Source organism: Perognathus longimembris, chromosome 9 (genome assembly GCF_023159225.1).
Source record: "Perognathus longimembris pacificus isolate PPM17 chromosome 9, ASM2315922v1, whole genome shotgun sequence".
NCBI classification, from domain to species: Eukaryota; Metazoa; Chordata; class Mammalia; order Rodentia; family Heteromyidae; genus Perognathus; species Perognathus longimembris.
This window is the reverse complement of record NC_063169.1, coordinates 17,340,724-17,363,606: the sequence shown is the minus strand read 5'-3', so window position 1 is coordinate 17,363,606 and position 22,883 is coordinate 17,340,724. Positions and strand designations below refer to the sequence as shown.

Below are 22,883 nucleotides of genomic sequence, written 5' to 3'. Positions count from 1 at the left end.
GGATAAGAAATGTACTCACTGCCTTACATGTAAAACTATAACCCCTCTGTGCATCACTTTAACAATAAAGAAATGAAAAAAAAAAAATAGGTGGAGCCGGGTGCCAGTGACTCATGCCTGTAATCCTAGCTACTCAGTATGCTGAGATCTGAGGATCGCAGTTCAAGCCAGCCAGAAGGAAAGTCCTTCAGACTCTTCTCTCCAGTCCAGAAAACCAGAAGTGGCACTGTGGCTCAAGTGGTAGAGGGCTAGCCTAGCGAAAAAAAAAGTTCAGAGACAGCACCTAGGCCCTGAATTCAAGCCTCACAACCAGAAAAAAAATAAAAATAAAAAATAAGTGGAAACTATTGTAGTGATCTTTCACACATAACATCTATAAAATAAATTCTATAAACTCAATAGTTCCATTTTCCCAGAAAAAAAATAATGCAGATATTTCATGATCATAAACTCAGTAACAATAAAACAATTGTCATAATAGTAAAATTACTGCAGCACAGCAGCAAATAGCTACGTGTACAGTCTTTGTAGATTACTACTATTTCTTATAATTTGCTATTTCTTATGACAACTTTTCCAAAATCAGAACAATTCTATTTTGACCTCTCCTGTCCCGTGTAATACATAGAGGTACAAAGGTGGCAGAGTCATTCATTAAGTGGCTATAATACAATCAAGACTAAAAGTGTTCCTAAGGGTTTCTGATTCCAAGCAGGGACCTGGAGGTTCACCTGCTTCTGCAGTCTGGGTAATGGTAGTGAATTTTAATTAATGCATGTCTTGATTGTTCATTTGCAGATGCCTGAACAATTTCAAAAAGCAAAGTTGCTGTTTGTCATTCGCCAGACATCTGTTGAAAATTTCTAGATATGGACAATATACAATAGTCAGGGGAAAAATATCTTAGTAAATAACACAAATTATTAAATCACCATCTGCTTAACTTATTACCCTTTGAGCTCAGTTCTTCTGTGGAAAGTGACATTTGAAGGATCTCATAAGAATTGTTGTGCCATAAATGTGTATACAAAAAAAATAATCAAGAAGAAAAGACAACCGAGCTGGAAGCTGGTGGCTCATGTCTGTAACCCTCACTCCTCAGGAAGCTGAGAGCTGAGGATGGTAATTTAAAGCCAGCTCAGGCAGGAGAAAGACTGTGAGGCTCTTATCTCCAGTTAACCACAAAAAAAGCCAGGAGTGGAGCTGTGGCTTCAGTGGTAGAGCACCAATCAGGCTTAAAAGCTACAGAATAGTGCCCAGGCCCCAAGTTCAAGCACTAGTACAAATATGCAGAAATATTTAAAGTTAAATATATACAAACAAAGCATTCTTCATCCAGTCAGTAAAAAGGAATGTACTATGTATCTGCTAATTCATATGAGGGAATTCAACCTAAGTTTAACAGCTAAAAGCAAGTTGTGAAAAGCAATTTCAGAGTAACTCTATAATTCTGGGCACTGGTGGCTCACACCTGTAATTCTACCTACTCAGGAGGCTGAGATCAAAGAATTATGATTCAAAGCCAACCTGGGCAGAAAGTCCCTGAGTCTCTAATCTCCAATTAACCACAAGAAAACTGGAATTGGAGCTGTGGCTCAAAGTAGTAGAATGCTAGCCTTGAAGAAAAAAAGCTCAGGGACAGTGTCCTGGCCCTAAGTTCAAGCCCCATGACTGACAAAATAAAATTCCTCTATAATGATGAAATTTTATCAATCACAAGAAAAGACTACAAGAAGCCCAAGGTAAAAACATTTTTATCTACTTTTTCATTTGCATTATTTTTACATCAGAAAATAAATTTAATTTAATTAACATCTTCATGGATGCACATCAGAAGCAATTATAATTACTCCCCTAAATAGTTTTCCTTTCTTCACCAGGTTAGTCCTTTCCTGTTCTAGTCAAAGCCCTTCACTCATTCTCTATAAGATGAATTAAACTGCCTTAACTCAGTATATATTTGGGACCAATATGTGTTTCCAACATATTACTACCAGTCCTCATTCAGAGATACTACACTAAGAGTGTGCCATTGCATTTCCTCATAATTGTTTTCTTTCTGAACTCCTCACTCCTTTCCCTCATCCCCAAATGCCTGAACCCTATCCTCAAAGACAAGTTACCCATACCTTCCTTAGCCAGGCAGAAGTTTGTATTACCAATCTATTCACAAAGCCCTCTATATCCATCATCTCTTATATACTACTTATTTTATTCTATAATTTAACATTTTGAGCTGTACTACAAAACTTCAGGATATTTTTATGCACTTCTTTCTAGTCAAGCACCCTTAACCCCACAATGATCATAAACAACATCTTTCCAAAGCAGACTTCCACTGGCATCTGCTGAGTTCAAAACATAGAAGAGCAACAATGCTCAAAAATATAAAGTCAGTTGTAGGGATAATATGAACCAAATATTATTTTTTGAGAAGCTAGTATTTTTTTCATTAAAATTTCTGAGGAGATAGAACACAAGATGGATACGTTTCTCGGTTGTTTTCTTCCAGCAGAAACAGTGCTGAGTTTGCTCTGAATGTCAGCCTTTTTCCATGGAGAACACCCACGCAACATGACAATTTATTGCAAATACCTATCTGTTCATTTATCTGCCTAAACCAGTGGCTCTTTGAAAGCAAAAGGTGTGCATTCCATCTTGGATCTGCATGTATTAGCAGCCCACACAAGATGAACTCAGTCAACGGTTCAGCTAGCAGGATGATTATCTAAAATAAATACAATTTGAAAATCACCTTTCCTAGGCATATCAATGTTCAGTAAATTTAATTTCTGACTATGTTGCTTCAAATGGGAAACATAGCCAAAATTCTAAGGACTGTATTTACGCAAATAATAAACAAAAAATGGATGTACAAACATCAAGAGAAATCCTACATGAAGGTATGTATTTGCATGTGTGTGATGTTTATACATCATAGAATATTATTTTAAAAAGGAAAATTTTAGAGAGAGAATAATGGAAAAAGAAGGATTTTTCTACCTTTCTTCTAAGTTTGTAGAGTTTTTTTAACTATACAATTTGTATTTTAACTACCCAACACAATGAAAAGTTAAAATTTTTTAAATGATGCTAGGAGCTGGTGGCTCATGCCTGTAATACTAGAGACTCATGAGGCTGAGATCTGAGGATCACAGTTCAAAGTCTGGCAGAGGAAGGAAAGTTTTTGAGACTCCCATCTCCAATAAGCTTCCAAACATTGGAAGTAGAGCTATGGCTCAAGTGATAGAGCACTAGCCTTGAGCAAAACAGCTCAGATACAGTATCCGGCTCTGAGTTCAAGCCTCAGGACTGCTACAAAAAATATGTATTCTTAAGTAAATGTCTATTGTTAAAATGAAAAATGGACATTTTGGATGTTGAGAGAAAAATATGAAAGGAAGTATAGAATAAGGGTTTAGATGCCCAACACGAAGGTATAAGGGAAGTGCTTAATTTCTTTTTTCTTAATTTAATTTTATTGTCAAGGTGATATATAGAGGGATTACAGTGACATACATAAGGTAGAGAGTACATTTCTTGTCAACCTTTTTTTTTTTTTTTTTTTTTTTTGGCCAGTCCTGGGGCTTGGACTCAGGGCCTGAGCACTGTCCCTGGCTTCTTTTTGCTCAAGGCTAGCACTCTGCCACTTGAGTCACAGCACCACTTCTGGCCATTTTCTATATATGTGGTGCTGGGGAATTGAACCCAGGACCTCATGTATACAGGGCAAGCACTCTTGCCACTAGGCCATATCCCCAGCCCCTCTTGTCAACCTTTATAACAAGGGACAAACTCAAACCTCTTTGTTAACTTTGTATTTCCTAATTTGAATGCTTCTTTGGCATGTCTGTCCAACACTGCTATATGTTTAAGGAATGATTTACTCGAAGGCACAGTCCATCCTTTCAAGTAATAAAAAGAGACAGTACAACTCACTGTTCAAGGTTGTAATAAGAACAGATTCTTAATGGATGTTCTACAGGAAAAACAAAGTAGCTTCCATCTGCAGTGACTTTGAGTATGTGGTACCTTTCAAAAGTGTTGTAATTTATATATGAAATGCCCTCCCCCCGCCCATAGATTCACAATTTGAACACAGTTTTTGCACTGTTTTGAGAAGTCTTGGAAGGAGACCATAGCTTGAGGAAGTAGATCACTAAGGCCAGGCCCTTAGGGAAATTCTGTCATTAGCCCTCTAATCCTTCCCATGTTTTCTGCTGCTCAGGCTGTTGGCCGACCTTAGCCAATTCCACTTCCTGGTTTTGCAGGAGTGGAAGAGTTGGTGGCTTCCTGGATGCTTCCACCTAGATTTCAAAAGCAAGCTCCAGAAACCAGGCAGTGTCTGCTTAAGTCAATGTCCTGCAGTCAAAGAAACCTGTGGAGCTCTGATGGTGAGATTTAAGCTGCAGTAGAGAACACAGAACGCTCCAGATTGCAGGAACACAGAACATTGACCAAGGAAACCCGCTGGCCAAGTGGAGCCAGCAGCCAAAGGGAGAGGCTGTGTAGGCTGCAATGGCCAAGGCCATAACAGAAGGGCTGCCCATGCCTGGTGAAGCTTATATCCCAATGCCAAATCTTCCAGGTGCCAGACACTGCACTCCAGGATGGAATGTGAGCCCTGCTGGTCTGATTTTTCCTTGCTATTCCCCAGTTGCTTTCTTTGGGGAATGAACATGTTTACTCTGTACCATTCATTGTGTGTTGGAAGTAGACAACTTGGTTTTTGTTATATTGTTTGTTGTTTGCTTTTGATTTTTATTGTTTGTCTATTTTTTTGCCAGTTCTGATGCTTGGACTCAAGTCCTGAGCACTGTCCCTGGCTTCTTTTTGCTCAAGGATAGCACTCTGCCCCTTGAGTCACAGCGCCACTTCTGGCTGTTTTCTATATATGTGGTGCTAGGGAATCGAACCTAGGGCTTCATGTATACGAAGCAGACACTCTTGCCACTAGGCCATATTCCCAGCCCTGCTTTTAATTTTTAGAGGTGCTCACAGCTATGAGATTCCCTGAGTCTCAGAAGAAACTTTGGACATTCAGACAATGTCAGAATGGTTTAAAATATGGAGACCTTGAGTAGATGGACAGAACATCTTTTGAATCATGAGGTGGACTTAGGCTTTTATGAAACTCCAAAGTGGAATTCTGGTGGAATTATGACATTTGGGGGGGTCCAAGGATAGAATATTATGGCTTAAATATGAAATGTCCTCCAGCAATTTATGTTTGGAACACTTGGTACCCAGCTGTTGGCAGTATTTTGGGAAATTCTAGAACATTTTGGGGTCGAACCTAACTAAAGGAAGTGGGGGGGGAGGAGGGGGAAGGGGGCAGTTGAGCCCTTGGGGGAACTGTTCCCCAGCCCCTTCTTCTGCATTCCTTTCTTTTCTGTCTACCATGATACTAAGCTCTGCACTAAAAATCCCTCTCCACCAAGATGAATTAACACCTCTGAAACTGGACACTAAAATAAATCTTTCCTCCCTTGAGTTGTCTCTGTGAAGAATTTTGTCACAGTAATTTTAAAACAACTGATTTAAAAGTAATTTAAAACAGTAATTTAAAATTAACTGATATAATTGGTAAAGTTCCCATTATGCTTAATGGAATTTGTGCACCGAAAACTGTGTAGACTTTGTATATCTCTTCTCCTTCCTTTCACTGGAGTAAAGAAATCTTGTCATCAGTTAAAGAGTTTAAGTCATCTGGAGGTAAGTCTCTTAGAGACAGAGATTATGGTCTTCTCAACTGTATATACCAACTTGCTAAGATAAGCTGGCAGTCATTGTGTGTGTGTGTGTGTGTGTGTGTGTGTGTGTGTGTGTGTGATCATTGAGTCAATGAACATTTCCTCAAATAATAAACACTTGCAAGCATCAACAAAAGAGTTCCTCGGACAAGTAGGAAAATCACTGGATTAAATAAATGATCCAATAACCAATTTGGTTTTCTACTATCCCCAGAATCTTCTTCTGGTTTACCCTGTGAACTTCAGGAAGTTTGACATGGCACACTTCCAGAAAAGGAAGGGAGGAGAGGCAACTACAAGATGCTAGCAGTTGAGCCTGGCACTGGTGGCTCATACCTGTAATCCTAACTACTCAGGAGGCTGAAATCTGAGGATCACAGTTCAAAGCCAGCGAGGCAGGAAAGTCCATAAGACTCTTATTCCCCAGTAAAGTATTCAGAAAAAGCCTGCAGTGGGAAATCCTCTATCCGACTTCCTTGAGGACAGCGCAGATATACCCTGACTCAGTCTAGTTTCTATATCTATGATGGATCAGAATGATAACATTTTTCCTTCTAAGACCCCAGATTTTGCTTTTTGCCTTGCAGTGTTACTAGAAACCCTCCTTTGGGTCTCATCGCTCTCCCTTGCAAAGATGAGAATAGAGTGTTTTTCAGTTCATTACTGCCACCTAGAAGGTTCTTCCTGTCTGATTCCCCCAAGAAAATAGTCTATGCTCAAAGTTCATGGTGAAATAAAACCTTCATTCTTTGCCTCTACCTATTAGCTTCTTTCTGAGTTTCTGGCCATTTTTTTTTTCTGTGTCGAGCTCTTATTTTCTGTATTTTGCTATGCTGGCTGTATCTTTATTTTTATCATTGTAGGGAGAAGTAAACTAGGATCAATACCCTTGAAATAGACCAAAAAAAAAAAAGTTGTGGTTTTGACGACTAGACTCTCATGACCTTTATATAAATGCAGTAAGCCACAAAATCATTCCAAAGTTTTTACTAGTGCTATTCTTTTCAAGGAATCAGAGAAGATAGTTTCAGAAGCCCTTCCAGATTTGTAGATATATTGAATCTATTAACGCCAGATGATTAATCCCAAACAGTTTTAATACTTCTTCAATTCCAAGATCATACTCAGTGGCACACACAAGAGAGAGATTTTAGAAGTCAAAGCATTTACCTGAGGGTATGGGGACGTCCTGGATTTTGACTTTGAGCTGGAGAGCCTTGCCTTAGTCCCCTTCCTGCTGTCCGTCATGGTGGGTGTGGCGCTGCTGGCATAGGAGAAGGCTGGTTTGGAGGCTGAGATCTGATCCAGAGAGAGCTGTAATCCTTTGTATTCTGTATCTCTGTAGAGTGGGAGAACAAAGCCCTTAATTAGCTACTGCAGGAAAGGGATTCATGCCTTCTCTCCTCAGGAATGACAGCCATCCATATGTGAAAAAGGAAGCAAGCAAACATTAGCCACATAACCTGCTTCCACAATGGCTGGGTTATTCTTGGAAAGTATAATGTTTCAAGTAAAATATGTGTGAATGTGACGGCCACACATCCCCAAACCAAGTTATATGATAGGTCTTGAAGCAGTCTGTATTTTAATTATTTTCATTATTGTTGTTAAGCAAAAAAAAAATATAAACCTTTAATGCAATTTATCTGAGCATTTGATTTAAATGTTTCCTATATGAAAAGAACTCAATAGACAAAGCACACATGCTTCCTAGTTATTGACAAGAATTCTTCCAAGAGCAACCATTTTGGTAAACCTCAGAGACATTTTTAGAGCTGGCTAACCAGTATCATAACCAGGCTCATATGTAGTTAAGATATAAATATAAGAATAACCAGGCTGAAAAGTTCTTTTCTACAGGTCATCAGGGTACATTTTACTACCAGATTTATTCATTGAACACACTGTATACGTCTATGTACTGTGTGGAGATGTGAGAATAAGTTAGACATCTATAATCCCTGCTCTTACAAATTATAATGCATTTGGGAAGAAATAATAAACAAATAAGCCTATATAATAACTTCAGGGAATGGTTTCAAAAGGATAAGGAGCTTATGTGAGGAAACCCATTACAAATGTCCAGCATGAGATATTTAAAGGCATAAGATGACAGCCGCAGTCCTGTTCATGGGCATAATCCCCACCCATCCCCCAACCCTCCAGGCAGCAGTTTTAGCCACAAAAGTAGCAAAAATTTAGAAGGCAGACATGCATGTTGTCTTCCAGGCTCAGAAGTCTGACTGTCTCACTGTCTGCTGAACTACTCTAACCACCTTCAGGACAACTCAGATGACAAGCACCTTTCATTCACAAATTCAAAGCCTCCATCCATAATGTAGCTTCCACCTATTTTTCTGACAAACTGGCAAGTGTTTTCTTTTATCTGCCCTTGCTTTATCCAAATAGTATTCTCCCAAAGTGACTTTATACTTTCTGAACTTCCTCCCTGAACACATGCTTATACAGCTACTCTTAAAAAGAACCAGCTCAGATCCGCTGGCCTCCAGGATGTCCTTCCTCACTGACCATTAGTATCATTCACTCAATTAAGGCTTGCTGAGTATGGATTGATCTCTTCTGTGTGGGGCTGTCCCCTGGAGGGTGAGGAGACATTGACACCCAGAAAGCCTAAGTCTCTAGTTCCTCATGAACTAGAGACTAGGCTTGGTTGCTGAGGGAAGTAGAGACCAGAAACGATGAGGGTTTTTCCTTCTCTAACACTAATTTTCAAATGATTATGTCTTTCCCCATGAATCCTAAGTTCCTAAAAGACAAGAGTAAAGAGCTGTTTTATTATATTTCAAGGATCGCTGCATAGAATATCACAAAGATGGAAGAGGAGGTAGATAACAAGGATGCAACTAATGGTTGTTTTCTCTGATAATATCAAGTAACTTGCTAAATAATAGCCTTTCCCAGTCAGAAAGAAAAAAGGTGTTAGCTGTGCATTCTTACACACATTTTCCCTTTGATAATGGTAAACCAAGCAAACTGGACTTTGACACAAGGTAGAGCCTCACCATTGGCCATTTTGGTGTCAAATGCATTTCTAAGCATTGGAAAGCAGAGGCTCTACCTCTGGCACTACCTACCTGACAGGACATTCACTAATACCAAAAAATAATTCATCCAAGCAAATGTAGCCAAATAACTTTCTAAGCCCATTCCCAATGCAAATTCTCAACCCAGGAATTTTATATCCATAAGCAGGAAGTAAACAAAGATTCCTTTTTCTCTTTTGCACTTTCAGATTTCAGAAAGTATGTATCTCAGCTATTGAGAAGTATTCCCAGGGCTGGGAGTATGGCCTAGTGGCAAGAGTGCCTGCCTCATATACATGAGGCCCTGGGTTCGATTCCTCAGCACCACATATACAGAAAATGGCCAGAGGTGGTGCTGTGGCTCAAGTGGCAGAATGCTAGCCTTGAGCAAAAAAGAAGCCAGGGACAGTGCTCAGGCCCTGAGTTCACAGCCTAGGACTGGCCAAAAATAAAAATAAAAAATGAGAAGTATTCCCAAAGAAAATGAATCTCTTCCATACTCATCCTCTGAAGTGAACATTATCCTGGTACCAAAACTAGGTAAGGACATGTGCACACACACAAACACATACATACATGGACCTAACTACAGAACAACATCCCTGATAAACACAGTTGTAAAATTCTCACAAAAACACTAGCAAATCCAATCTAATTGCACATCAAAAAGAACACACACAATGATGGAATGGAAATTTCTCCAGGATGCAGTCATAGTTTAACATATGCAAATCACTAGTTTAATGGATCACTTCCACAGAATGAAGGCAAAGATCACATGACCATTTCTTCAATTGGTGCAGCAAAACTATTAGGTAAAATTAAACATTATGCCATGATCAATACTCTCAAATAAGTATAGAAAAGACATATCCCAACAAAATGTATGACAAACCCACAACCAGCATGATAAGTGTGGGAGAAAGACTGAAATCATTTCTTCTAAGATCTAGACTAAGGCAAAGATGCACACTTTCACATTCAGAGATGACACAGTACTAGAAATATTTGCAAAAGCAATAAGGGAGTGGGCTGGGGATATGGCCTAGTGGCAAGAGTGCTTGCCTCATATACATAAAGCCCTGGGTTCGATTCCTCAGTACCACATATATAGAAAAGGAGATGTAGTCATTACCTTACATATGTAATTGTAAGTCCTCTGTATATCACCTTTAAAATAATAATAATAAATAATAATAATAATAAAGAAAAGGCCAGGGGCTGGGAATATGGCCTAGAGGCAAGAGTGCTTGCCTCGTATACATGGGGCCCTGGGTTCGATTCCTCAGCACCACATATACATAAAATGGCCAGAAGTGGCGCTGTGACTCAAGTGGCAGAGTGTTAGCCTTGAGCAAAAAGAAGCCAGGGACAGTGCTCAGGCCCTGAGTCCAAGCCCCAGCACTGGCAAAAAAAAAAAAAAAAGCAATAAGGGAAAGAAAAAGATACAATAATAATAAGGGGAAAAGAGCAATTATTCCTATTTCAGAGCACCTGATCCCATATAGAGAAAAACCTGAAGACACCACCAAAACATTGAAATAACTGATAAATAAATTCAGGAAAGTTTCAGGATACAAAATCAGCATACAAAAATTAGTAGCATTTCTACACAAAATAATGAAGTTGGTAAGAAGAGAAATCTAGGGAAAGTGATCCCCTCCTCAACTGATATAAAAAAAAATAAGATAAGTAAGATAAGTTTTAACCAAGGAACTTTAACCAAAAAACTTCTACAATGAAAACTGAGAAGCATTTATAAAATAATTTTCCACAAAGGCACAGAAACATACATTTGAGGATACACAGTCTCTTTAATTTCTGCTACTTTATGAAGGAACAGAAGAAAGGATTTCAAGGGCTTCAAATAAATGATAAGGAAATCATGACACTGTGGCTTATACTTGTCACCCTAGCTATTTGGGGAGTAGAAATGGGAGGACTGAAATTCAAAGTAATCTGGGGAAGAGGGGGCAGAGTTAATGATACCTCAACTCAATCAACAAACCTGGCAGAGGAGCATGAACCTATAATCCCAGCTATGCAGGTAGCTCAAATGGTAGAACACTTGTGCAGTAGGCATAAGACCTTCAATTCAAACCCCAGTAGTACCAAAAGGAGGGTAGGAGGAGGTAGTGATAAGATTTTTTTAAATCCCAATTACTGTTATTTGATCAGTAGACATCATTGCATGTGTTAAACTATCACAGTGTACTCCAGAAATATTTGCAATTGTTTTGTGGAAAGAAGAGGATTGTCTTTCTAAAGTTTTGCATATTTTCCAACAACAATAAAACTACAAATTACATAAGTATAAATAACATTTTAAAGCCAATATCAGACTTTAAATTCTACATACATACATGAAAATGTTGTTGAATGTAAGAAGAGTTGATGGATTGATTAAAATAGTAGCAATTTGGTGCTCCTCAAATAACATAAAAATAGCAAGAGGAGCTGAGGCTCAAAGTGGTAGAGTGGTAGCTCACTAGCCTTGAGCATAAAAAAGTTCAGGGAAGGTGACCAGGCCCCAGAAACAGTATAAATACACACACACACACACACACACACACACACACACACACACACACAAACACACACACACTCACTCCATCAAAATTTTGCCTAAGACTCTAAGGTCAGTTAGATGCAAGTTTACAGCAAACTCTACCTGATTGTCTAACAGCCCATTGAGGCTTTGGTTCCCACTGTGTAATTACAGTCATGGGGACATGATAAGATTTAGGTAAATATTGTGTGAAAAATCCAAGGCATGGTACCTAGATCACAGTGAATTCTAGATAGCCATATTATATCTTAACTTCCAAACTGTAACAATTTTTTTGGCAGTCACGGGGCTTAAACTCTGGGCCTAGGTGCTGTCCCTGAGCTCTCCAGTTCAATCTGACGCTCTACCACTTGAGCCACTGTGCCACTTCCAGTTTTCTGGTGGTTTATTGGAGATAAGAGTCTCATGGACTTTCCTGCCTGGGCTGGCTTTGAACCACAATCCTCAGATCTCAGCCTGAGTAGCTAGGATTACAGGCGTGAGCCATTGGCACCCAGCTGTAACAACTTTTTAGCACAACATAGACACCTCCTTATGCTATATTACTTTCCCTTTCACTCCAAATTTAGTTTAATTTTTATATTATTCTTCAATCTATAAAATCTACTGTAGCATGGTCAAAATGTTTATCAAGAAAAGTTCTTCATTGTTTGCAAGTGGGGAGCTTTAGAGAAAGGCAATCACTCTGGGGAATTCAGTCTTCCTGTTTCACTGTTCAAAACCCCAACAGCTCCAAAGATAGGTTAAAATGAAAAGCATTTTATATATGCCCACTTAGAACATTTCAAGTGTGGTTGATGTGCTGTCAAGAGAAGCTGCAAATGACAGACTCATGAAGAACAAAGCATTTGTTTTACTTTTTATATTGTATGAAATGGAGCATTTCATTTGTACAGCTTGCTGGTCTAGATGCCGATGAAAATTGCATTTAGCAAGTGCATGTCCATCTCCCTTCTCCAAACTCAGGCACACAGCAGAGCCTTGTCCTACTCCTCATCCTGACATTCTGCCATCACGCATGCCCTCAACGTTTCCCATAGGCTTAATGAAACCATTTATTTCATTTATGTCTCCCCATGAAGTGGGAGAGAATAAAAATCAGTTGACAGAATTTGAACTTTAGAGAGAAAGAAAGAGAGAAAAATAGGCCCTACCTATGTGGGGGAAAAAAAGGAAGAGGAGGAAGGAGGGAGGGAGGGAGGGAGGGAGGGAGGGAGGGAGGGAGGGAGGGAGGGAGGGAGGGAGGGAGGGAGGGAGGGAGGGAAGGAGGGAAGGAAGGAAGGAAGGAAGGAAGGAAGGAAGGAAGGAAGGAAGGAAAAATCCTCTAATAAGTCAGAAAAGATTAAATTATTTAACAAGATTACTGTGAAAACCATAGCTTAACTTATTTTTAATAAACAAAGGACACAGCACTTCCTTGACAAGTGCCGAGTAGCCTCAGTTTGGAGCTCCACAGTTGATCTTATTAAGGTCCATGGCAGGCTGTTTTCCAGACACAATTGGCACATTGAAAGGGCAACTATGGCACAGACCATTTAGCATCCTCTTCAAAGTAGTGAGAATAATTCACATTTGGCCTTCTCTCCTGTTAAGAATGTGTACAAAAACTATGGACATCTTTAGGTACCAGAGTGGTGAAAGCAATATAACATGAGTAATTTGCAGTTTCTAAGACTGGGGAGCTTGCTAGTCTCACCTATATTTGCATAGGCCAAAGTAATCCTCTTATTCCATTATGGACATTCAGAAATCACTCAATTTGCAGAATAAACCATCAGAATCTACTTTAAATTTTATGTATATTCATGTACATATTTGGAATAACTCAAATTCCAATAGTAAAAAATGAAACCATTGTGCATCATGCCACAACCACTCATGAGGTCAAAGCCACCTTGTTACAGGAAAAGCGCAGGCCAACCAAAGCTAACTGAAAGGATCACAACCAGAGGCTATCCCTAGCTTCAGAGAAATGCATTAATATCATCTCTGTATTCCACCCTCAAATAGGATCAATGCTGACATCCATACAAACATATTTACTACCTTTAGATGAGTTGAAATGAATATACAATGAAGCAATGATATTTTATCAGTTCAAGTTGAGTGGAGATTCTTTGTATCCATTTTTCTTCTCAAAACCACACTTTAGGGTGCTGGTGGTTCACTCCTGTAATCCTCGCTACTCAGAAGGCTGAGATCTGAGAATCAAGACTCAAAGCCAGCCAGGGAAGAAAGTTTGGGAGACTCTTATGGTCAATTAACCATCAGAAAACCTCAGGTGGTACTGTGGCTGAGTGATAAAGCCCTAGCCTTAGCCAAAAGAGCTCAGGGACAGCACTCAGGCCCTGAGTTTAAGCCCCAGGACAAACAGACACACACACACACACACACACACACACACACACACACACACACACACACACTTTCTCTCACTTTCATTTTAGATAGATGCATTTTTGCTTTTGTTGGGATCTGTGATCATGTTGAGAGCTTCTTGGTTGACAGAATGCTATGAGACAATTCTTAAAAGTTGCTGCCAGATTCCCCAACTGAGCCAAAGGTGGTCAAATTATGCAGGCAAAACATGGAAACCAAAACACAAAACTGATTTGGCTCCAAGGGCACTGATTGAAATAAGCAGAGGATTGTATTAAACCATGATCAGATTAAATGGGAATGACTGGGCCTTACACTGAACTTTTTAATTGGTTTCTAGAATCACTGTTATATCAAGTGTATGACCTTCTTTATATTCTGGCAGAGTGATTGCCTGGTCACCCGGTAAACCTCAGCAGCAGAGAGATCTGTTTTATGCTTCAATTTCAGGCTCCCATGGAGCCGCTCCGGCCAAGAGGGTTGAGAAGGAGAACTCCATACTGTGTGGAGCTCACACACCAAAGCAATCTGCTGGAAAATTAGGCTAATCTTCCCTCCAAAACAGAACAATCTCATTCTAATAAGTGGATTTGTGTTCATTTCTAAGAGTTGTTTTCCCATAGTCTTTGATTTTGCATAAAGAATGTCTCTGCCTAGAAACCATCTGGTTTACTATCCCATTTTTATATCAAGAGGGAAAGAGATGAGTATAATCAATAGGCAAACAATAACCAGAACATAAGGCAAATATATATACAAATATATGCATATGCTAATAAGATGGTATAATCATTCATCTTCATAACAGAAATTGAATCATGACTTCCTATCACTTGCATTTGTTTCCTTCCCTCTGCATGGCCACAGTGATTTCTCCTAGCTTTTCAGATTCATCCGTTCACTGCTTCTACTATTCACATTAGCAAATCTACCATGTGGTATCTTCACAACCACTTCTCAAAATCCTTCTTATATGATAGCTTTATTTTATTGTCTAAGACAATATCACACACAGAAGAGTTCCCTTGTAGGTGATTAATAAAATAATGTTCATTGCAAGCCTAGAACACAGAAAACAAAGGGGCATGATCTCCCTGATATATGACTGTTAACAAAGGGAGACGGAGAGACAGTTAGAGACCAAGTCTGTGAAACCAAAAACTGCTTGTCAAATAGTATTCCCCACAGGATTGGGGCAGCGACCCAACAGTATGTAACTAAAACCAAACAATTACTCAACATATAAAGGTCAAAAATTGACCTCTCAGGGGAATACAATAGCTCAAAAGCTAGGTATGTACGTTCATATAAGACTACTGTCGACATATGGTCTAATATCGACATTACATTTAAAGCCCTAGGTGAACTTTCTTGGGCGTGGCCATGTGGCTACTGTATATGTTCTTGATACATTGTATATTGTATATATGTCTACCTGACCTAGAGAAGAGATAGAAAAACAGGACGTAAGATATCACAAGAAATGTACACACTGCCCTACTATGTAACTGTACCCTTTTTGCACAACACCTTGTCAAAAAATTTGTGTTCAATTAATAAACAAATAAATTTTTAAAAAATAAAAATAATGTTCATTGCAATAAACACTCAATCCAAATGACTGAAAATTAAGTTTTCCATATAACTTTTGCTTTGGCAATACTAGGATCTGAACTCAGGGCCTGGTGTTTGCTAAGCAGGTACTTTACCCCTTGAGTAATTCCAAGAGTCCCTTTTTGCACTGGTTATTTTCACTACATGCCTGGGCCCACCTGAATTGTGACTGTCTTATTTGTGCTTCCTTTTGTTGCTAGGATAATAGGCATGAACCACTATACCCAAGCACTGTGTATTCCCTGTAGCTAAGGTAATAGACATCTACCACTGTGCTCAGCCATTGGTTGAGATGAGGTTTTGTGAACTTTTTTTCTGGTCCTGGTATCTGAACACAGAGGCTGGGTGCTGTCTCTCTACCACTTGAGACACAGCATCACTTCCAGCTTCTTCTGAGCCATTTATTGGAGGGAAGATTCTCACAGCGTTTCCTGCCTGGGCTGGCTTTGAATCACAATCCTCAAAGCTAAGATAACAGGCGCGAGCCACTAGCTCCTAGCAAGTCTTGTGAACTTTTATCCAACTGGCCTTGTATCTTGATCCCTAATTTCTATATAAGTGAATCCCAGCTCTATTTAAGTTAGGAAGAAATATCTTCTAAGTTGAGTTTACGTGAGAGATGTTTCTGTAATTCCCAGATTATAATTAGTAATGATCATTCTGAAATTTGTTGAGACCCTAAACCAAATAAGCAATATTTTCCCATTTCAATCTTATGCATACTCATCAAATGAAGTTATTTTTATCAGATTATAATTCAGTCACTGCATACTTGATACTATATAAACTACAATACTGTAATTAATTTCATCCTCACCCATGTACTTGGAACTATTGTGATTTTATTGGAGGAAGGAGGAGAAATAGTGCTTTGAATCCACAGAGAAATAAATTCTACAAATCAGTAGTGAATACAGTATTTCCACATTGGCAAAATAAAAGGGTATAAACATAGAGAGGTTGCTGAGAAATGTTTTTAAGAGTCTTAGCCTCACAAGTAATAACCTATATGAATTAAAGCAATTGAGAAACAATATTTTCACTTTTAAATTAACAGGGTGTAGGATTTTTGTTTGGGGGGGATTGGGACTTGGGTTTTTCATCCCTTTTTGACAATACTGAGTTTATGTTCAGGACCTCATGTCCTGAATGTCTAAGTACATTTTCATGAGCCACATCCCAAGCCTTGTTCAAAGTTATTTTTCAGATAAAGTCTTCCTAAATTTGCCTGGGGCTAGCCTCAGAACTTAATCATCCTAACACTGATTTCCAAATAAGTAGGATTAAAGTGCTACTGCATCCTACCAGTAAAGATTTCTTTATATGACAAAGAATAGTGAGAGCACTGGAAAGAAATGGGCGTGCCTTTACCTTTTGGGTTGTGTGCCCGTGGAGTGGGCTGGGATTCAGTGATGTTCAAATCTGCATGGTTTGCTGTGCTCTGCTTCCTCAGGTTGTACAGTGTGGTGTTATACACAGAGGCCGCCCTCCCTAAATTACCCGACTGAGTTACACTTTGCCCCTTGGTTTTGGGGGACTTAATTATTCCATTTGCTTTCTATGTATCCCACTTTGTACTCATCTATATACCATATTCTTTTTTTTTTTTTTTGCCAGTCCTGGGGCTTGGACTCAGGGCCTGAGCACTGTCCCTGGCATCTTTTTGCTCAAGGCTAGCACTCTACCTCTTGAGTCACAGCGCCACTTCTGGCCTTTTTTATATATGTGGTGCTGAGGAATCGAACCCAGGGCCTCATGTATATGAGGCAAGCACTCTTGCCACTAGGCCATATTCCCAGCCCCTATACCATATTCTTGTTTGGATTTCTTTTTTTATTATAAACAGGAATTCTTTTTTAGGCCAATATACAAAAGTATGGCTATACAATCAAGAAACTAAATGCAGGTATATTTATTTTCTTTAAAACTATAAATTGTAAGATACTCTTATCTATATAGTTTTCCTAATATGGTGAAAATAAAACCTGACTTGCAGAAAGAAAAGAGAGAAAAGAGAGGGAGAAGTATAGTACTCTGAAAAGTAAACAGTGATATTGATCAAAAGTATGAATCTTCATGTTTATCCAATCATTTCACTTCTAGAACTATAAGGAAATTCCTATGAAACAGAAAATAATCAAAGCTAAGTATCAGCATTTATACCAAGTTGTTTAGCAGTATAATTTCTTGCCATTAGAAATAATGAAATAAGTAAATAAACAAATTGCAAAATTGTAGCAAATCTGCTTGATAAAAAGGTATGCAATCATTGAATATTTTGACTCCAATTTTATGGAAAATACAATAATTGAGTGAATTTTTGCTCTTTTTAAATTATCATGTAATAGATGTGTACAGCAAGAAGCCATGAACTAAAATGCTAAGTGCAGATGTTATGGAGTATAAAATTAAAGTCTGTTTCCTTCCCTTCTTCACTTCAGTATATTAGGTTTTCCTTTAGTAGGCATCTGTAATTTTTATTACAAAATATCTTTATTAGAAAACACACTAATTGGGTCTTGGAATGTGGCTTAATGGTAGAGTGCTTGCCAAACATACATGAAGCCCTGGGTTCAATTCCTCAGTACCACATAAGCAGATCTGAAGTGGTGCTGTGGCTCAAGTGGTAGAGTGCTAGCCATGAGCAAAAGAAACTCAGGAACAGTGCCCAGGCCCTGAGTTCAAGCCCCAGGACTGGCAAAAACAAACAAAAAAAGAAAGAAAGAAAGAAAGAAAACACACAAATTGAGGCCAATTTCAAGTGTTTTCACCTCATATTGAAATGGTTCCTCAACCTCCTTTCTTTTTACTTTCTGGGTAAATACAAAAGATAAATCACTGCTAAATTCCCTCCCTCACAGGTTCAACTTCTGGGGAACACTATTTACACTATTTATAATGTTACATGTCCAGATGCCCACAAGCTTTCCCAGTACCAGCCTGTTCCACTTTCTAATCTACTTTCTACCATTCTGGCCTTATAGAATTATCTGGAAAGGCTTTCCTATGAACCATGTAACTTCATATTTACTTTTTTGGAGAGTAGAACTTACATTATAAGAACAGTTCAAACAGAAAAGGTTTCTTAAAACAATTTAGATTTGCCTAAGCTGAAAATGACAAATTTAGCATTGCTCAAATAAAGTAAATCCTAATTTAAGAGCTATTTCGTTGTTGTTCTAAGGAAGTTTTTAATGCTTCACAAATTTGCATGTCATGCATGTGCAGGGGCCATGCTAATCTCTTCTGCATGGTTCTAATTTTAGTATATGTGCTGTCCAAGCAAGCACAGAATTTTTTTTCTTTTAGATATAGGGTCTTGCTCTGTATACCAGGCTGGCCAGAACCTCTCAATCTCCCTGTTTCCTTCTAAGTTCCAAGACTGCACATGTGCATTCCACCACACCTGACTAGAAACTTTATTTTTATCATCAGAAAAAAATCATTGTATAGTTTGCTATTAATATTTTAAATATATTTGTGAGTCTGTTCAATTTGAGATCTAAACTCTATTGATTTATTACTTTTCTGTTCCTTCTTTTCTTGGGAAGTAAGAAAGGTTTGGTCTAGAGAATTCAAGTTTTCAGCTAGCTGGAACAGAAAAATCTTTAAGTCAATACCTTGAAATTAACCAGCAAAAGACTGAACTGGAGGGTTGGCTTAAGTAAGTGGTAGAGCACCAGCCCTGATCAAGCAAATCCAGTGAGAACACTAGGCCCTGAGTTAAAAGCCCTGGTCTAGGAGAGACAGAGACAGAGACACATATATATATGGGTGTTGGTGGCTCATGTCTGTAATTCTCCTCAGGAAGCTGAGATCTAAGGATCGTGGTTCAAAGCCAACTGGGCAAGGAAAATCTGTGAGACTCTTATCTCCAATTAACCACTATAAAGTCAGAAGCGAAGCTGTAGCTCAAGTGATAGTGTGCAAACTTTGAGCAAAAAGCTCAAGGACAATGTTCAGGCTCTCAGTTGAAGCCCTAGAACTGGAAAACAAAACACCAAAACAAAACGCCATTCTCCTCTGCCACAAAAGAAATCCCCTGATATGGGTTTGTTCTAGCAAATACTCAAATATAAACAAAGAAAAGGTAATATTCATCTTAGTCCACTTTGGTTGCTTTTTAAAAACATTTCAACAGTGAGTCAACATGCATGTGCCCTTCTGGCCTCTCTTTTCCATATTCTGCAATTCCTTCCCATCCATCTGTCTGCCCATCTCACACACTAGGCACAACATGGCCGTTTATTAATCTGATGCCTTTCCAATGTGTGGTCCATTCAGAACTCCCCCAGTTCTTCAGAGATGCAGTGGCATATCCTGTCACCTCACACGTTAGCTGTGGCTGTTTTGTTCTCACAGGAACACCCTCGCATCCGGCTCCTCAGATCCTCAGTGAAGCAGATTCCTAAACACTAAAAATGGGTAAAAGGAGCACATTTGTTTTGTCTCCAGACAAATTTCAGAACAGAAAAGAAATAGCAACAATCAAAATCAAACAATCTTCCTATGGTGTTGGTAGAAACTGACCCAGTCACCAAGATGACAATGACCTCAAGTCCCCCCCTCCTCCATTTTGTAGAGAGACCTCACAAAGCCAAACCTCAGGACACCATTCAAGACTCAATCCTTATCTGACTGATACAAAGCTGCTGCCATTTCTGTAGATCATACAGGCACAGAACTTCAGACTTTGCACTCCCCAAGGAAAGATATCTCAAAAATGATGGTGTGATTCAATACTTTCCAATACACAAACCATTTGTTTAACTTAAATATTTTCAAATATGTCCAATAACATTCATTCCTGATTAAACCTCTTCTAGATAGTTAATCATTAATGGTTTCTTTACAGTTGCTGTGCAAATAGCTCATTCATACCTATGACATATCAAATCTCAGAGACATGTTCTTTAATTGGATTCATTTATTTCTAATCTCTTTAAGCCTTCACTCCAGTAATGCCTGACTAAATATACATTAAACTCTATTATTTAAATGGCTAAAATAAATTTGAGATGTTTTTATGAATAAAAATTATCACAATTCTGCAAATGTTCTACCTTCATTGTTGCTATTATGTGCTGTAGGCATCCTTTAAAATCAACTGATAGATAAGTTTTTAAGCAAAATAATTTCTAATCTTGGGGCTTAAACTCAGGACCTGGGCACTGTCCCTGAGCTTCTTTTGCGCAAGGCTGGTGGTGCCTCTGCCTCTTGAATGCCAGCTCCACTTTCAGCTTTTTTTTTTTTTTTTTTTTTTTGTGAGTGATCGGAGAAAAGAGTCATAGACTTTCCTGTCATTGCTTTGAACTGTGATCCTCAGATCTCAGCCCCCTGAATAGTTAGGATTACAGGCAGGAGGATCCACCAGTGTCTGGCCCAGTCATTTGCCTTTTTGTTTTGGTTTGGTTTTTTTTGCCAGTCCTAGGGCTTGGACTCTGGCCCTGAGCACTGTCCCTGGCTTCTTATGCTCAAGGCTAGCACTCTGCCACTTTAGCCACAGCGCCACTTCTGGCCATTTTCTATATATGTGGTGCTGTGGTGCTGGGGAATTGAACCCAGGGCTTCAAGTATACGAGGCAAGCACTCTTGCCACTAGGCCACATCCCCAGCCCCAGTCATTTGCCTTTTTATTGAGGTATAAGGTGATGCTGATGCTGCCCGTCAAGGCCAAGGCTTTGGGGACAGACAACAACTATCTAGAGAATTCAAGTAATTATTATCCAGATGAGAAAAACTAAAGGAATGGGGTCTGAGGTGACCACAGAGAAATTAGAAACACTGAACATGGAAAGAGCATTCCAAAGACGAAATCCAACCTCGAAGCCTAAGCTCTCTAAAGCCTTCATTGAAACTCACCTTCAGCTCCTCATCATCAGTTTGCTTCCTCTCAAATTCCTGTTCCTTCTCTTCTTTGTTGATATGCAGTTTCTGATGATCTCATTCACTCTACCAGCTTCAACTTCCATACAGAGATGACCCTCAGTCTCTCTCTCTCTCTCTCTCTCTCTCTCTCTCTCTCTCTCTCTCTCTCTCTCTGTGGGGGGTATGTGTGTGTGTGTGATGGTACTAGGGTTTGAACTCAGGGTCTGGACACTCTCCCTTAGCTAGCACTCTACCATATGAGCTGCACAACCACTTCTGGCTTTTTGGTGATTAATTGGAAATAAGAATCCCATGGACTTGCCCAGGCTGGATCAAACTATGATCCTTAGATCTCAGCCTTCTAAGTAGCTGGGATTAGAGATGTATGTCACTAGCACCAAGTGGATAGCCCCCTAATCTTTAGGCCATTCTTTCCCACAGACACCTAAGTCCAGCTCTCTATGTGACATTTCCACTCTGACAGATGACATCAAATTGCATTTCAGAGTAGACACATCCCCACAACCCTGATGGCTGAAATTGCTTACCAAATTGCTTTTTCCACCACGCACCAGTTGTTCAGGTGTTGTTCCTGACTCCTCACTTTCTCACATTCCATATCCAGTGCTTCTGCAAATGCCACCAGTTCTGCATGAATGTGATCCCTTCATACTACCTCTCTCTTTCAAGCCCTCATTTTCTCTCACCTAGGTGATTACAATTATTACCCCACTATTCTCCCTGCCTTTATCATCTCCTCTTCCCAAAGCCTATTCTTCATGGCAGCCAGAAGTCTTTTCATACTATGCATTAAATTGCATCATTTGGAGGAAATTGGATGGAATTGGGGGTCATGATGTTGAGTGAGATAAGACAAACTCAGAAAGACCAACATTGGGTTTTGACTCGTGCAAGATCTAGACCTATAATACAACTACCAATACTACCACTAATACTAATAATACTAATATAATATGGTTGTGAGAGGGGCACTATTTGGCAGAGAATCAGCAGATGGGAAGAGAAGGAAAGGAAAAGACTATGGCAATGATTATCATCAAAGTATATTATTTGTATGTATGAAAATAGCACAATGAAACCCAGTTAAAAATGTTTCAATATGACAAGGAGAAAGGAGGATTAAAAAGGAATCAAATTGAAAAAAAAGCATAATTTCAAAATGTGAATTTGATCAAAGTTTGTTATATGCATGTATCTAATGATCACAATGAACCCTTTTGTGTAATTAGTTTATTCTACTGTTTCAAATAACATTGGTGCATGTGTTTGTGTGCCAGTTTGGGGTCTTGAAATCAGGATCTGAGTGCTGTCTTTTAGATTTTTTTTTCTCAACACTAGCACTGTATCACTTGAGCCACAACTTTTCTTCCAGATTTTTAGTTGATTGGAGATAGTCTGATGAAATTTCTTGCCAGGGCTGGGTTCAGGTGACAGTACTCCCATCCTGAGCACCTAGGATTACAAGTGTGAGCCACCAGTGCCTGGCTCAATAATATTTTTTTTTTAGATAAATCATGCCATTCCTTTGCTCAGAACTCTCCAATGACTTCCCAAGGCTTTCAAAACCCAACAATGTCTGAGTGTATCTCTTCTAGCATTTCTCCTTTGAATCTTCCCTTCCCTTAGCAGCAGCCA

General features: G+C 39.1%; 1 protein-coding gene and 1 non-coding gene across 7 annotated transcripts in view; both read right to left on the bottom strand.

The window, feature by feature from the left end:
- The window catches only part of Sim1 (SIM bHLH transcription factor 1), a 79,929-nt gene that overhangs the window by 26,257 nt on the left and 30,789 nt on the right, over positions 1-22,883 (bottom strand). For all 6 annotated transcript variants that reach the window (XM_048353770.1, XM_048353769.1, XM_048353771.1 and 3 more), the window contains one exon: positions 6,924-7,092. In XM_048353770.1, coding sequence (XP_048209727.1) covers positions 6,924-7,092 — 169 coding nt within the window. The remainder of the gene's footprint in view (positions 1-6,923; positions 7,093-22,883) is intronic.
- Positions 18,543-18,649, bottom strand: LOC125357839. The gene has a single exon (XR_007212231.1). It is a non-coding gene; the product is annotated as a U6 spliceosomal RNA (small nuclear RNA).